Source organism: Dermacentor variabilis, chromosome 4, assembly GCF_050947875.1.
Source record: "Dermacentor variabilis isolate Ectoservices chromosome 4, ASM5094787v1, whole genome shotgun sequence".
Taxonomy (NCBI): Eukaryota; Metazoa; Arthropoda; class Arachnida; order Ixodida; family Ixodidae; genus Dermacentor; species Dermacentor variabilis.
In genome coordinates, this window is record NC_134571.1 from 137,454,779 (window position 1) to 137,467,508 (window position 12,730).

At 47.9% G+C, this 12,730-nt stretch overlaps 1 protein-coding gene across 1 annotated transcript in view; it reads right to left on the reverse strand.

The window, feature by feature from the left end:
* Nucleotides 1-12,730, reverse strand: part of LOC142578350 (phospholipid-transporting ATPase ABCA3-like) — a 107,301-nt gene that overhangs the window by 25,141 nt on the left and 69,430 nt on the right. The window contains exons 17-19 of the mRNA XM_075687747.1: nucleotides 10,091-10,406; nucleotides 1,981-2,134; nucleotides 553-678 (exon numbers count right to left, since the gene is read on the reverse strand). Of these exons, the coding sequence (XP_075543862.1) occupies nucleotides 553-678; nucleotides 1,981-2,134; nucleotides 10,091-10,406 (596 nt within the window). The remainder of the gene's footprint in view (nucleotides 1-552; nucleotides 679-1,980; nucleotides 2,135-10,090; nucleotides 10,407-12,730) is intronic.

Here is a 12,730-nt window from a genome sequence, read left to right on the forward strand (position 1 = left end):
CTCTGACTTTCCGCTTGAAGTTCTTTGTTGCTGTGTTGCCCACCCTACAGGCCGCGTACTTGCTGGTAAGCTTCCTAGTTCTTTTCCACCCCTGTGAATCATTTTTTTTTCCTCTACAAATACCTGGAAGACTCTCCCAGCCCATTTACTTTCTTCCATATTGCTCAGCCATTCTTCATACTCAATTTTGCTGCGACCTGCCCTCACTTCAAAACTAGTCCAGCCCATATCACCCTGCACAACTTCATTTGTAGTCTACCCGTGAGCGCCCAATGCGAGGCGACCCACTGACCTTTGGTCCACATCGAGTCCCGATTGTAGCCCTGATTTAAAACAAACAACCGCATTTCCAAATGTAAGTCCTGGAACCCTTATACCTTTCCACGTACCTCGGATGTGGAAAGGTGTCACTAAGCGCCCCCGTGTGACAGCCTGCGAATTACACTGGCGGCGAAGTGCACTCGCTCAAAGCGACACTACATTTGCTCGTGTGAGAGGGTTATGAAACACTAGGTATAGCTCCTGAACTACCGTACAGCAGATTGAACTTACAGACGACGAACGTGAGGATAGAAAGCGTAGTGAAGCCGAATCCAGGGTTGTCGAATAAAAAGGAGGCCATGTATATGAGCGGCAGCGCCGCGTATCCGTGTAGAAGGTTCAGCACAAATATCAGACCTGTCACAAAGAAGAAGAGGCTTTTTGTTATGGGAAGGCAAGACATCTTGTTCGTGACTAAACATTCCGTATAATTTTAAGAAGGAACCAGAGGGACGATGAAAATGCGTTGCATTTTTTCGCCGTTATGCTCGATATTCAAAGTACAGGAACGCATGGCATAAACACAGCAACAAGAGCGTTTATATTTTATAGTTACCGGACCGATAAGCTTTCCAGTCCGACAGCAGAGCCAGGTCCCACAGCTTAGCGAGCGGATGAATCATCTTGTAAGAAACGTTGTCCGTTAAAAATTTGACGGTTTGATTCTAGTGGCTGCAAACAGCCTTGCGGCCTTGGCGACCGCTCATTACGTCGTATACATATTATTTTTGCACAATTGGAGGAGAATAATGCAAGAAATACAATCGTTTCTCAAATGAGTATTAGTACAGCGGACAGGCAAAAGTGCGATGGCAAATGTGACCATGAATAATACGATTACGAAAACACAAGAATACATGAAAACTTTCACGTGAATTCAGAGAAAAATATCACTGTTCAAAAACAAGGAACCGTATGTTTCATGTAGCCGTGACATCGGGCACGGTAAAAGAACGTCAGGATAAAATAAAACCGGGGCAGACGCGCTTCAGATTGACCGTTACCGTATGTAGACCACTGCCGTAGCCCAGTCGGCTAGCTGGGCAGATCCTCAGTCTTAAGCACAATTGCACCCTTTGGGTCGTACACTCTTAGGCATAGTTACACCCTTTGGAGTGCCCCTTCTGCCACGCAACGATAATCGTCGTCTGCCTTGATGCGTTACCTTTCTCTAACGCTGCGAGCCCGGTACATCCAAGTCACTAACGGCATGCGCGTTATCAGCACGACAGAGCATTCTCGACAGGAAAGTAGCGAGTGCAGCGTTTTCAAGAAAAGAAACGCAAGCAAGACAGATGACGATTATCGTTGTGTGACCAATATACATCCCAAAGGGTGTATATTTGTTTAAGGGTGTTGTACGAAGCTGATACAATTGTCGCGCCACTTAGCCAGCGACCGGTGTCCCATTAATTTGAAGTGCATGAACAAGGGATGCTTCGGCCAAAAGCGAACGATTTGACAAAGAGGCTTGTCTTTATGAGCCCTAAGAAAGCGAAGTATCTTGTCGAAACGTTGTATTCTGGCTGGATTGAGCTTCCCTTATTGGCTCGTGTTGATGAATTCATGCCTCCCTATTGCTGGCAAATGGCAATTCTCATTGCCAGTTTCCATGCACCTCGCTTCCCCAAACGGTGGCTGACGGGACCCTATACTCACTTATGTCTGTGCTGGACAGCGCTCCTTGCTCGAAGAAGGCCAGTGGTATCAGCACGAAGACAGCTGTGCCCATGTAGAACATGAAGTCGAAGATAAAATTCAGCACCCAGTAGAGCGCTGGGCTAAGCCCCGTCAGCAGGTGGAGGTGCTTCACCTGTGGTACATGATCAAGCTCTCCGTTGGTATGCATTACCATGCATTTCCAAGGCTATGCCTTTTATAGCTGCATGCACCAGAAGTGACTGCAGATCCGGAAGCACGTACTGGCCGCCATGTTAGAGACATCACATTTTGTCGTTGCAATTTTTCTCTCATCTACGTGCTGACGTATCTCCCTCTTGAAGAAAGCCTTAAGGCTAAATCCCATGAGCGCGATTTTGTGCGCGACAGCGACGAGCGACGGATCGGGCCGTCGCGCGAGCAGATCGCTCGGTCTTGTCGCGCGATCTCTCGGTTCTGCAAATCTAGAATTCGTCGCTCGTCGCCCGGAAGTGCTACGAGCGACTAGCCAATAGTAGGCAGCCGGAATGGGATGCACATTAGTGACGTACTACCGGTTTGCTCACGCGGTGCGCGCTTCTCGGTATACAAACGGAACGAGCGGAACGAGCGAACTACCGAATTTCGGTATGTAAACGAAAAGAAACCTACTCCAAGACCCTTCAGAAATACTTTAGGTTGCTTTGTACAGCCAAACAAATCAACTTAAATAATTATAGCAAGTGCCACGCCAGGTTTGGCGCTAACTCGATCCCCTAATACCGGCAACACTGGCGAGCCGTCGCGCGAAGCGGTCGCTCGCTTGGAGTTTTACTTCTGGGCGACGGGCGAACGCGACAGCCATCTCCATCGCGTCGCTTGTCGCTGTCGCGCGCAAGATCGCTTGCATGGGGTTTACACTTTAATAAGAAGGCTTCCATAACTCCGAAGTGTCTAAAGCTTAACAGCTCTGAGAAAACAGCTTTAGTAAGCGATATTATATAGGGTGTTTTCAGCTGCACGTTTTTTATCAACTTTGTAGTTAATTATTGTACAGCGCACATTTTGATCTATGAATTTTACCTAGTGAGTTGCCAATGCACATCAACTTGGAAGGAATTTTCTTAACTGCACCAGTATCAAGGTACTAATTTTCAAAGTGTACAATGAACTGCACTGGCTATCACTGCGTAAAACAGCCTTTGAATAAAAAACTAACTCGTATGCCAATACATTTCGTCGAACACTTTGGAAAGAATATCTCGAAATTGGTGCAGGCTAGAGAATTCGTTCCGAGTGGAGACACTTTCCGAGTTCACTAGATACATTTCATCGATTAAAATATGCGCCGCAAAGTAACTATTCTAATGTTAATTAACCTAGTTGTGCTAATTATCCATTAAAGCATTTTGATTTCTCGTAGAAGTAATTGCCGCCTCATCGACTAATTTAGATCAAAGGTTAGGTTAGGTTAGGCAAGGTTAGGTTAGGCTTTGTTAGGATAGGTTAGGCAATCTATCTGTTACAGGCAATTTATAAAAATATATATATATGTCGCCAAAGAAACACAGTGCATAGCGCTCAGGATGGCACCTCCGGCGTCAGAGTGAAAATGCGTTACCAGGGCTCATGACGTGACGGGCTCGTTTTATCATCAGCGGTGATCTTACTTGAGCAAAGATTCACTCGCGATTTTCTTTGCAGCTGACCAAATTTCCCGGAATAAAGCGAACGTTCAGACGTTCCTGAAACAAAAATCTTACAATCTATACTAATTTATTGCTCTTTTTTTTTGTCTCATAAGCTATACTTAAAAATTTTGTTGTGAATGCGTAGTGCTCAGTATAGATATATTTCCACAATATGAAACAGTGACGCCGACCAGGGCAAATGGAACTAATACAGCGTTTTGTCTATGCGTCACGAGAGCCTCATTCACAATGAAAATAATCTTCAAGCAACTCACCTGCATGGAACACTAGCTAAAAGAGGAACCGAAGGCCACGCATGGATGGATGGATGCTATCAGCGTCCCTTTTAGAACGGGCGGTAACTTGCGCCGCGAAGCTCGGTTTTTCTTATTTTGCCTAGTGTCTTACCTGTTTTTCTTAACAGAGAAAAAGTGCCCAACGCCAAACTTTCTGAGCCAAACTTTCGGAGTCATTATTGGAAACTCCGTTTTTGTACTCCTCGGTCGTTTGTGGTCTCTATACTTTACTGCCACCAGAGTCCTTCCATGTTTTTCTGGTCACGAAACTCCGCCGTCACGCTATGGGAGAGGTTCATATGCTGCCCAAAGGTGCCGCGACGCGGCACCACTGTGCCACAGAGGGCATCGTTCGCGTACCGAAACGCGTGCGCAGTGCGAGGCGAGGCGAGTGGTCGGGGTCGTTCTGTGCATGTGCTGCGCTATTTTTCGAGTGCTGGGCTGTTTAGTTGAAGTGGCGGGATGGGACAACGATGCCGAACACGTGTTGCAAGTAACAGCTGAAGAAGTGGAATGGTGGTATCTCTAACAAGCCATTTAAAAAAAAATATTGCTGTATTTGTGATGTGGCTACTTGTGTTCGTTTGAGAGTTGTTTTGCCATGTGTTATGAAATGCTTATGCTTTACACTTTCTTGTTTATAGAAACAATCGATTATGCATTCTGTATTTATTGCCATTCGTTTGCTGGTGTTTGTTTCCTGCCCCCCAATGCATCTCTCACGTTTGATGTTATTTCTTTATGCTTATTATATCAGTGTCATGCTTTTAACAAAATCGAATTATAAAGCTTTTAACATATTGTAAATAGTTGCGCATTAAGAACCAAAATACCTAGTCTCGTCGTTCCTGCGTCGAAACCACGAGCAGCGTGAATAAGTGCTGGGCTTACTGGCGCTTCTAAACGACTGCTTGCAGAGGCAACTGCCTAATTACAATACAGCTAGTTTCAAATGCGCAGGTCCTAACACTTCACGTTCGCCTTAATCCGTTGCTAAAAGCCGCACCGAAGATATTTAGTAGCGAAGTTTGTCTTGCATTAATCCTACCTAAATCTCATTCAGAAATGGCATCGCTTTGCAGAGAAATCTTAAGCGCACGGAGCAGCTCAATTTCCTTTTCTTTGTCATTAAGTATTCTACGGTAGTAGCCCTTCGCAATAACAATTTGATTCTTTTAATCTCCTTATAAGATACTGCCCACAGTCAGAGTCCTTCTCTGCCACAGTTTAACAGAAAGTTAACAGCTGTGCTCGGCGAACAATCTGGCGCTATGCGCAACGGAGAGTTGGCGCTTACTTACTGGTAAGCGGGGGTGACAGCCTATATGTTTGCATATGGTGATAAGTGGGACCACTGGCGCTTTGTTGCGAATGCGCGGTGTTTAATTTCAGGCAAATATTAAAAAGCGGAGGCCACTGAAGTGTTGAGGCGAACGGCGATGATGTAGAAATATGGACCGAGACCACCCGGCTGTGCACAGCGGAAGCATTTCGCCCCCGGCGAAATGCAAAACACCAGTTTATTTAAATTTAGGAGCATTTTAAAGACATTTAGTAGCGAAGTTTGTCTTGCATTAATCCTACCTAAATCTCATTCAGACATTTATTTGCGTTTATTTAAATTTAGGTGCATTTTAAAGGATCCCAGGTGATCAAGATTATTCCTGAGTCCCCCACTACGGCGTGCCTCATGATCGTATCGCGGTTCTGGCTCTTAAAACCCCAGATTATTATTTTTTTTTTTTTTTGTCTGAGACCGCCGCAAGCTCCATGTTATGTGCGGCTTTTTTTTCGTCCCGGGCGCTCATATCATGGCAGAAGACGCGCTCAGGCAGTAATTTAAGCATATTCAATGTTAAAAATAGTTACGTGAAACTAAAGCGACGGTTGAGGAAGTTGAGAAAGCTAGAATACCGAGTCTGCCCCACACACAACCTCAGCGGTAGCGGCGTTCGCTTGCCCTCTCATGCACGGTTGCGCCTCTAGCGGCGGGCGCTGGCTCTATATGAAACTGAGGCGGCAGTTTCGTGACCAGAAAAAAAAATGGAAGGACTCTGCTGCCACCAAACTACCAACCGCCTTTTACTAATCTTTGTTGCGGACTTGTTTACGTTCTCCCAGCTGTCCTTGAACCCCAGGTCTTCAAGGAGGCCATCGGAACCTAACCCAACCACCAGGCAGATATATTCACATTCTTACAAAAAAATGTGCCACCATTTCCCTAGCCTTACCGCAGCACGCACAAGATACTTCCTTGTGTACCTCTCTTTGTAACTACGCGTTCCAAGAGATCCTGCTCTCGCTTCGAAAAGTAAAGAGCTTCCCTTTGAGTTGTCATCATTTGCTTTTATCACCATCACTGATGTTGAATTTCGCACTGGAAACGCAGCTTTGGAAAGTTAGTGTGGCTCCACAGGTTTTTCGAACTATCTTCCGCCTACGCAAGCATCGGGCGATCACTCGCAGCGTTTTGAACAGATCAATAAAACTCTGTCCTTGTCTATAGAAGGTCGCTTTTGTTTGCGTTCAAATCGAATAGCATTGCCTACCTTACCAGATTTTACTTATCTAATTGGTTGACAAGAGGTGAGGAGGCGAAAAAGTGGAGAAGGTATCGCTGGGGCTGGGCTAGCGCAGCCGAAAGTAGATAACCGGATGAGGAGGATAGTACCGGCGTCGCCAATTGTCCCGCTTCCTCTTGTTTTAGCTTCCCGTGGCTCGCAGAAAACTGCGGCGGTGTGCGACGGAGCGCTAGAAGCGCTGCTAGAACGGATCCTCAGCGAAGAACATTTTGCAGAGTGACGTTGTGTACGTGCTGAAAGGACTTGGCTACGTTATGCTGCTACGCAAGTTTCAACGCGATAGCATTAAGGAGCTCGTGTCGCAGAAAAGCCGGTGTCGTAGGCGTCGGCCATGAGCGAAAATGGCGGAAGGCAATTCATAAATAAAAACAACTTGCAAGATGGGCTGGGTGGGAATCGAACCAGGGTCTCCGGAGTGTGAGACGCTACCACTCAGCCGTGAGTTCGACGCTTCAAAGCGGGACAAAAGCGCCTCTAGTGAATGCGGTGTTGCCTTAGAAACGAGCCGTAGAAAGTAATACTGCGGTGTATATCGGTAATTATGACCATGTAAATTACAGAAGTCGCAGCTAAACGCAGTAGCGAAGTACGTTTCCGCTACATTTCTTCTGCGCTTGGCGCGCACGCAGAGCCATCTTGCGGCAAACACAAAAGACCGCCTCCTCGCGATGTACGGCGCTGCCCCGACAGCTGGCGCACCACTCGCCTGCGCGACGCGGCTCGTCTTTCCGCTCCCAGCGCGATTCCTAGGTGCAGCGTCCGATGCGGGACCCCTCTGACGTGATCTTTGCGCCGTAGCGCGTCTGGTGGGAAAGCGTCCCCTGCGATGTGTGCCGTGCTGCTGGCGAGGAGTCATGCGTCTGCGTGGTGCTCCCAAGCGAGATGGAGGACGATCCCATCGAGGCGTCAGCCCCATGATCGCGTCCGCCTTCATGGCGCGTTGCGGCCCGGCTGTCCGTGCCGATCGCGAAGTTTGGCTCGCGTAGATCGTTTCTCCCTCCGAGACACCGAGTTCATTGGTTCGTTCCGCTTACTCAGGCGCACGTTTCGTCTTTGTGTAACTCAAGAGCCTGCCGAGCGAATGAGTGGGCGGTGCGAAGGGGGTGCGATAACGCTATCGCCTTCCACTCCTGAAGGCGAAGCTATGCGTCCTCCAATTTTTTTATACGCAAATAATATTTTTTTAACTGGTAGCTCCAAGTAGCCATTGCCAGAGCGATCCTCGGGCAGCCATATTCTATGCATTTCGTAACGGGGCAGTTTCTGGCTATGGGAAAAAGATTCAGTCTTGATCGGCGTATCATTGCATCTCTAATACATACACATCCCTTTAACGTGGTGAGATTCCATGTTTTGTGACGTCAAATGACAGACAGGGGGACGAGGCCGCCGCCGGAAATCTTTTAACCAATACCGGAGGGCTGATGGCGAAAAAGGCGTAAAATCGTAAATAATTATGTTTCTTTTCTTCGGTCTAATCATGCATATTCAGCTGACACATAATTCGTTTACACGCGTCATAATCAGATTAGGAGTGCTCGCGGATTTTCTAACCTAACGTGTCAGACAAACGAAGTGGGGCACCGCGAAAAATTTTTGATCAACCATGGATGTTCCATTGCTTAATTGGAATAAAGTTTTAAACACGTTCAGGTTATAGCACCTCAAGTGTTACGATTTGAGAGTAACTCGTAGTGCTGGTGACAAACATTACGTGAAAAGAGCTGATGATCTATAGCCCCTCGCTTTCTCTCATCTCACGCATATGTCCATAGTGGACGATATTTCCCCGCTCTTTTCGAGGTTGTATCAATGCGAGATCCAGTAAGCCTAAAGTGTAAAAATGGCGTACCCTGGATCACTTAAGTGAGTGCAAATGTCTCAAAAGGTATTCAGCTCAGCCTCGCCTTTTGGCACTTGTTACCTTTCAGCTAGAGTTCTAACCGTGCAAGCGCCACGTGCTGTTACACTTAACGATGCTTAATTTTTAAAATTACTTCATTACGTCATTGCAACCGTTCGGCAAACGCGCAACGCTAACACAAGCGTGTCCACTCCGGGTACCCCGCTAACGCGAAGGGATCTCCGGTGGCATCGTAGGCTGGGGCCCATAATATAAAACTTCGTATCATAAGTGGATAAATGAGTATAACCATCCCTTCAATACTAACCGAAGGTGCTGCTATTCTGGGCACCGTGACATATTTATTTGAATATACTGCCGATCCCAAGGGCATATTAGCAGGTGGGCATATAGAGTGGGCAAATACTATTAGGAATAACGCAAATTGTAGTGCAATACTGTTCAAAATTTAATTACAATGACAACAAAAGTATAATGAGTGACAAAACATTTAGCAATATAGACAGATGGATACAGGAGAAAAAAACGAACAATAACTTCAGCGGGCTAAGAAGTTCAACAGGGGGATAAAACTAGCATAAGAAGATTGTACTATAAATGCCACAGTAGTGCTAGAACACGAGAAAAAAATACATATTATGGCACTTCAAATTTGTGAAGGTAGAAAGGAAAAAAAATTGCATAGTTTCGTAGATCAGTCACGTGCAAATCTTGTAAGTTTAGTATTTCGGTTGCAATTGCTGATAAATACTGGGTCATTGACACACCTTCAGTAATGTGCAGAGGAAGGTGATTCCAATCTCTTATATTTGTTAAAGAAAATGATGTTTTCAAAGAACCGGTATGGAAAGGGTATTCTGCAGGCATTTGGAAATGCTTACGTGTGGTTGGACCTGTTTGTAAGCTGGAGATATAGTGAGTGGCGTGAATACTGATTTGGTTATGCGTAAGTTCATATTGTCGGATCCTCCATCTTGTCAGCCATGATTGGCTCACAGGTCTGCTACGGCCTCTGTGATTGGTTCAAAACGCCAACTTGTGACAATGTGGCAATGTGGCAGAATGGCGGCGAACGGTCACATGTAGCCTGCTTGAATTGATCAGGTTTTACGTCTGCTGGTATACCATTTTGCCTATCTCGACTTTATAAGCAGCGTTTACGTGAATGCCACAAGTGCCGCGTCGCATCGCAGTTTTAGCGCATCGCATCCATGCAAACGGCGATAATGCTCTAGGAAAGCTAATGACATCATTGCCACCGGAGAGGGCAGTTCGAGATGGGGAAAGACGTCTCACGCTGTGCAAGCAAACGCAGGCGTGTCGCATTGATGGAGACAGCAAAAGATATATTTCGATCGCTTTTTCTCTCGCTGGCAGGACGCAATGCGCGGAGAACAGGTGCCGGCTTTCTTTTTTCTTTTTTTTTTGAGGGGGGGGGGGAAGCAAGGAAAATGCACCACACATAAACGCTATCGGTTACCGTGATGCACTAATAAAGTACAATATGCTTCTGTCGCATTCATGTAAACGCAGCCATATTCTTTCTCTTAAAGAAAACCTCTATTTCGGTATCTTAAAGCTACCTACGCGAGTATAAGGACCCTGGCTGCCATCTTAATTATATTTTTTCCCCGCCGATAGTCCCTAAACGTGTTTCGACAATCTCGACCGCCGACAGCTCAAATGCGCCAGCCTCACCTGCAGCGCCCTCTCGGCGATCGGGAAGAGGACGAAATTGCTGCACATGAGGCTCGAGACGAGCGGGAAGAAGATGGAGCGCAGCACCTTGGGCAGCAGCACGCGGTACGTGTTCTGGCTGCGGATGCGCTCGCTCTCGTCGCTCGACACGCCCACCTTGACCACGGTCTCGTTCTTCGCCGGTCGCGGCGCGGTCACGTCGCAGCTGAACGTGGCGCCGGCGTCGCCGGTCACGTTGCGAAGCCGGGCGTTGTTGTACGCGGTCGTGATCAGCAGCGCCGTGTGCTGAATCTGCCCGTTGTACCACAGCGCGGTGCTGCGACAAGGAGGCAATGCGCTGCGCCTCAAGATGCGGGCGGGCCGCGCTGCCGATAATGGCACCTCTTTGTTCGCGGTTTTTTTCGATTTATGCGGCGGCTCCTTCCGCAGAACCGACAGACGGAAATATCGCTCCCTCTCCCTACCAAAAAAAATCGCGAAGTGAGACCTTTGTACAGACACAGCCATGCAGGAGGGAAAGAAATAGAAGAGCAATGCGCCACACCGCCGAATTAAATCGAGTCGGTCCAACACGTCATCGTCGCCTTAGAGCACGCGGTATGTCTTAGTGCACCTATTCTGCCTGGTGGCAGAATAGGTGCACGTTTGTTTGGCAGCGCAGCCGAACAAATGCGCGTCAATTAAAGGCTACCTGGAACCAAACACTGTCACTGCAGAGTCTCGGAGGGCGTGTGCTGCGCCCCCACTTCCAGGCAAAAAGCAGAAAGCAGGGAGAGTTCGGTTGCCGGGCTTGGCGGCGTGGCGCTTTTCTCTTTATGGACGCAATTATAGGGAAAAGCTGGTGAACGGGTGGTGTTGCGAGGCGCCCTTATGCTAATTAAAATAGTAATAAAAATTAAGTTTTCGCCCGACAGGCGAAACATTTCTTGCGATAGCCAATAGTTAGGCAGCTATAGAAAGCAAGGTTTAGCTACATAAACCGCTGTAAACATTCGCTATGCTATATAAGTTAACGAACAAGTCCTCATGCACGCGCAGGCAAACATGTACGAACACATCCCACTCAATGACCGCGGATACTCGCTATCAGAACGCTGGCGAGACGAACAACGGCAGCAGCGGCGAGCAAATTCGCCTTCGTGCTGCTCCTCGCTTCAACACCAACTAGGGGAGCGAGAACATAGCGCACACGAAGCCATCAGCTATCTCAAATCGGCTAGCCTTCGAAACCGGTGCAGATTGCCTCCAAGAAAAGAGGCGCTCGGCCGCGCTCCGGTGCCGCAGTCGGAGTACAAGAGGCGCACAAAACTGCCCCCCTCTCCCACTCCTAGCGCGCACAGATATCCCGCTCCCCCTCCCCCTTGCGCGCGTGAGAAAACGGTGCGCACCCACCCCGCCTTCCTCCCTTGCCAGCGCAGGAAGCCACTGCCGCATCAAGCCACCATCCTTCACGGCTCAACCTCACATGCTTCCGCTCTCACCTACAGAGCACGGTGCGCGGGCTCTGTGTTATCGCACTTGGAGTTTATACAGAACATCACGGCGGTGGCGACGCAGGTGACGGATATACAACAGCAAAGTCCATCTAATTGCTACCGCAGAAACAAGAAGCTTGCGGTGAAGGATTTGATGTTAGAAGTGTTTGCCGTTTTCTTTAGTAGGGCAGCTTTTCCTCCGCTATGTAATCTCGAACTAAACTTGCACTATCGTGCATAAATTTTAAGTTCCAATAAGATTTCTCCTAGCAAGTATACCTACCGTAACATGAAATGAGAGCGGTATAATCACGGTTCTTCCAGCCCCCACGAGTCCCGTACAAAAAATTACGCAGACATGACAAACGCTACACCCAAAACAAAAGTTTCTTCGTATGGGCTAAAAAAAAACGATTCGCTAGACTGTTAACTCGGCATGAACTTCATTGGAAGAGCGTTCTCGTGGCCATTTGAAAAGACGAATGTCGACAGTAATGCACTTAGCATTGAAGCACTATAGCAACACAAAGTATTGCCACCGTCGAAACACCTTATGTATACAGCGTGAGGCGTGTACTGTAAAGGAACTCCTCTGTATGGCTCCCTATGAACACTCTATGCCATTTATAAAATCGCCACTTCGGAGCCTGCCCGTGACCTCCGAAATACAGGACAAGTCGGTGGTGCATGCTCTGGGAAATGCATCATGCGGCAGCTGGGCTCCATTCGCGTTCTTTTCTGTTGCCACGCTGTGCCATCTAGCGGCGCCGCCAAGAAGTCCGCGCGCCGGTGCGTGCGAACTCGGAACGTTTGTTCCATCTCTCGCCGCACGCCTAGTAGCACATGCTCAGTGACCCAAGTTGGCGACAGGTTTATCGAAGAATGGCAAATACCCCCCCCCCTGCATGCATGGCGAGGCACGCTAAAGAGTTGATGCGAAAGACGCCTATTGAAAAGTGGCACATGCCCAGTGCATTTGTGGCACGGCTTGCGTGCTAAAGCGTCCGGCTGCTGTCCTTGAAGAACCCGTGTGAAGTGGCCACGATTCAGCCTAGCGTGGGAGAAATTTCAAAGATTTTTGAATGGTACGTTCGGCCGGTTCAAGTCGTCCATCGCGAAATCGGCTGTTTGAAACGCAGCCGGGCTCCACTCCCGCTGTACTGCC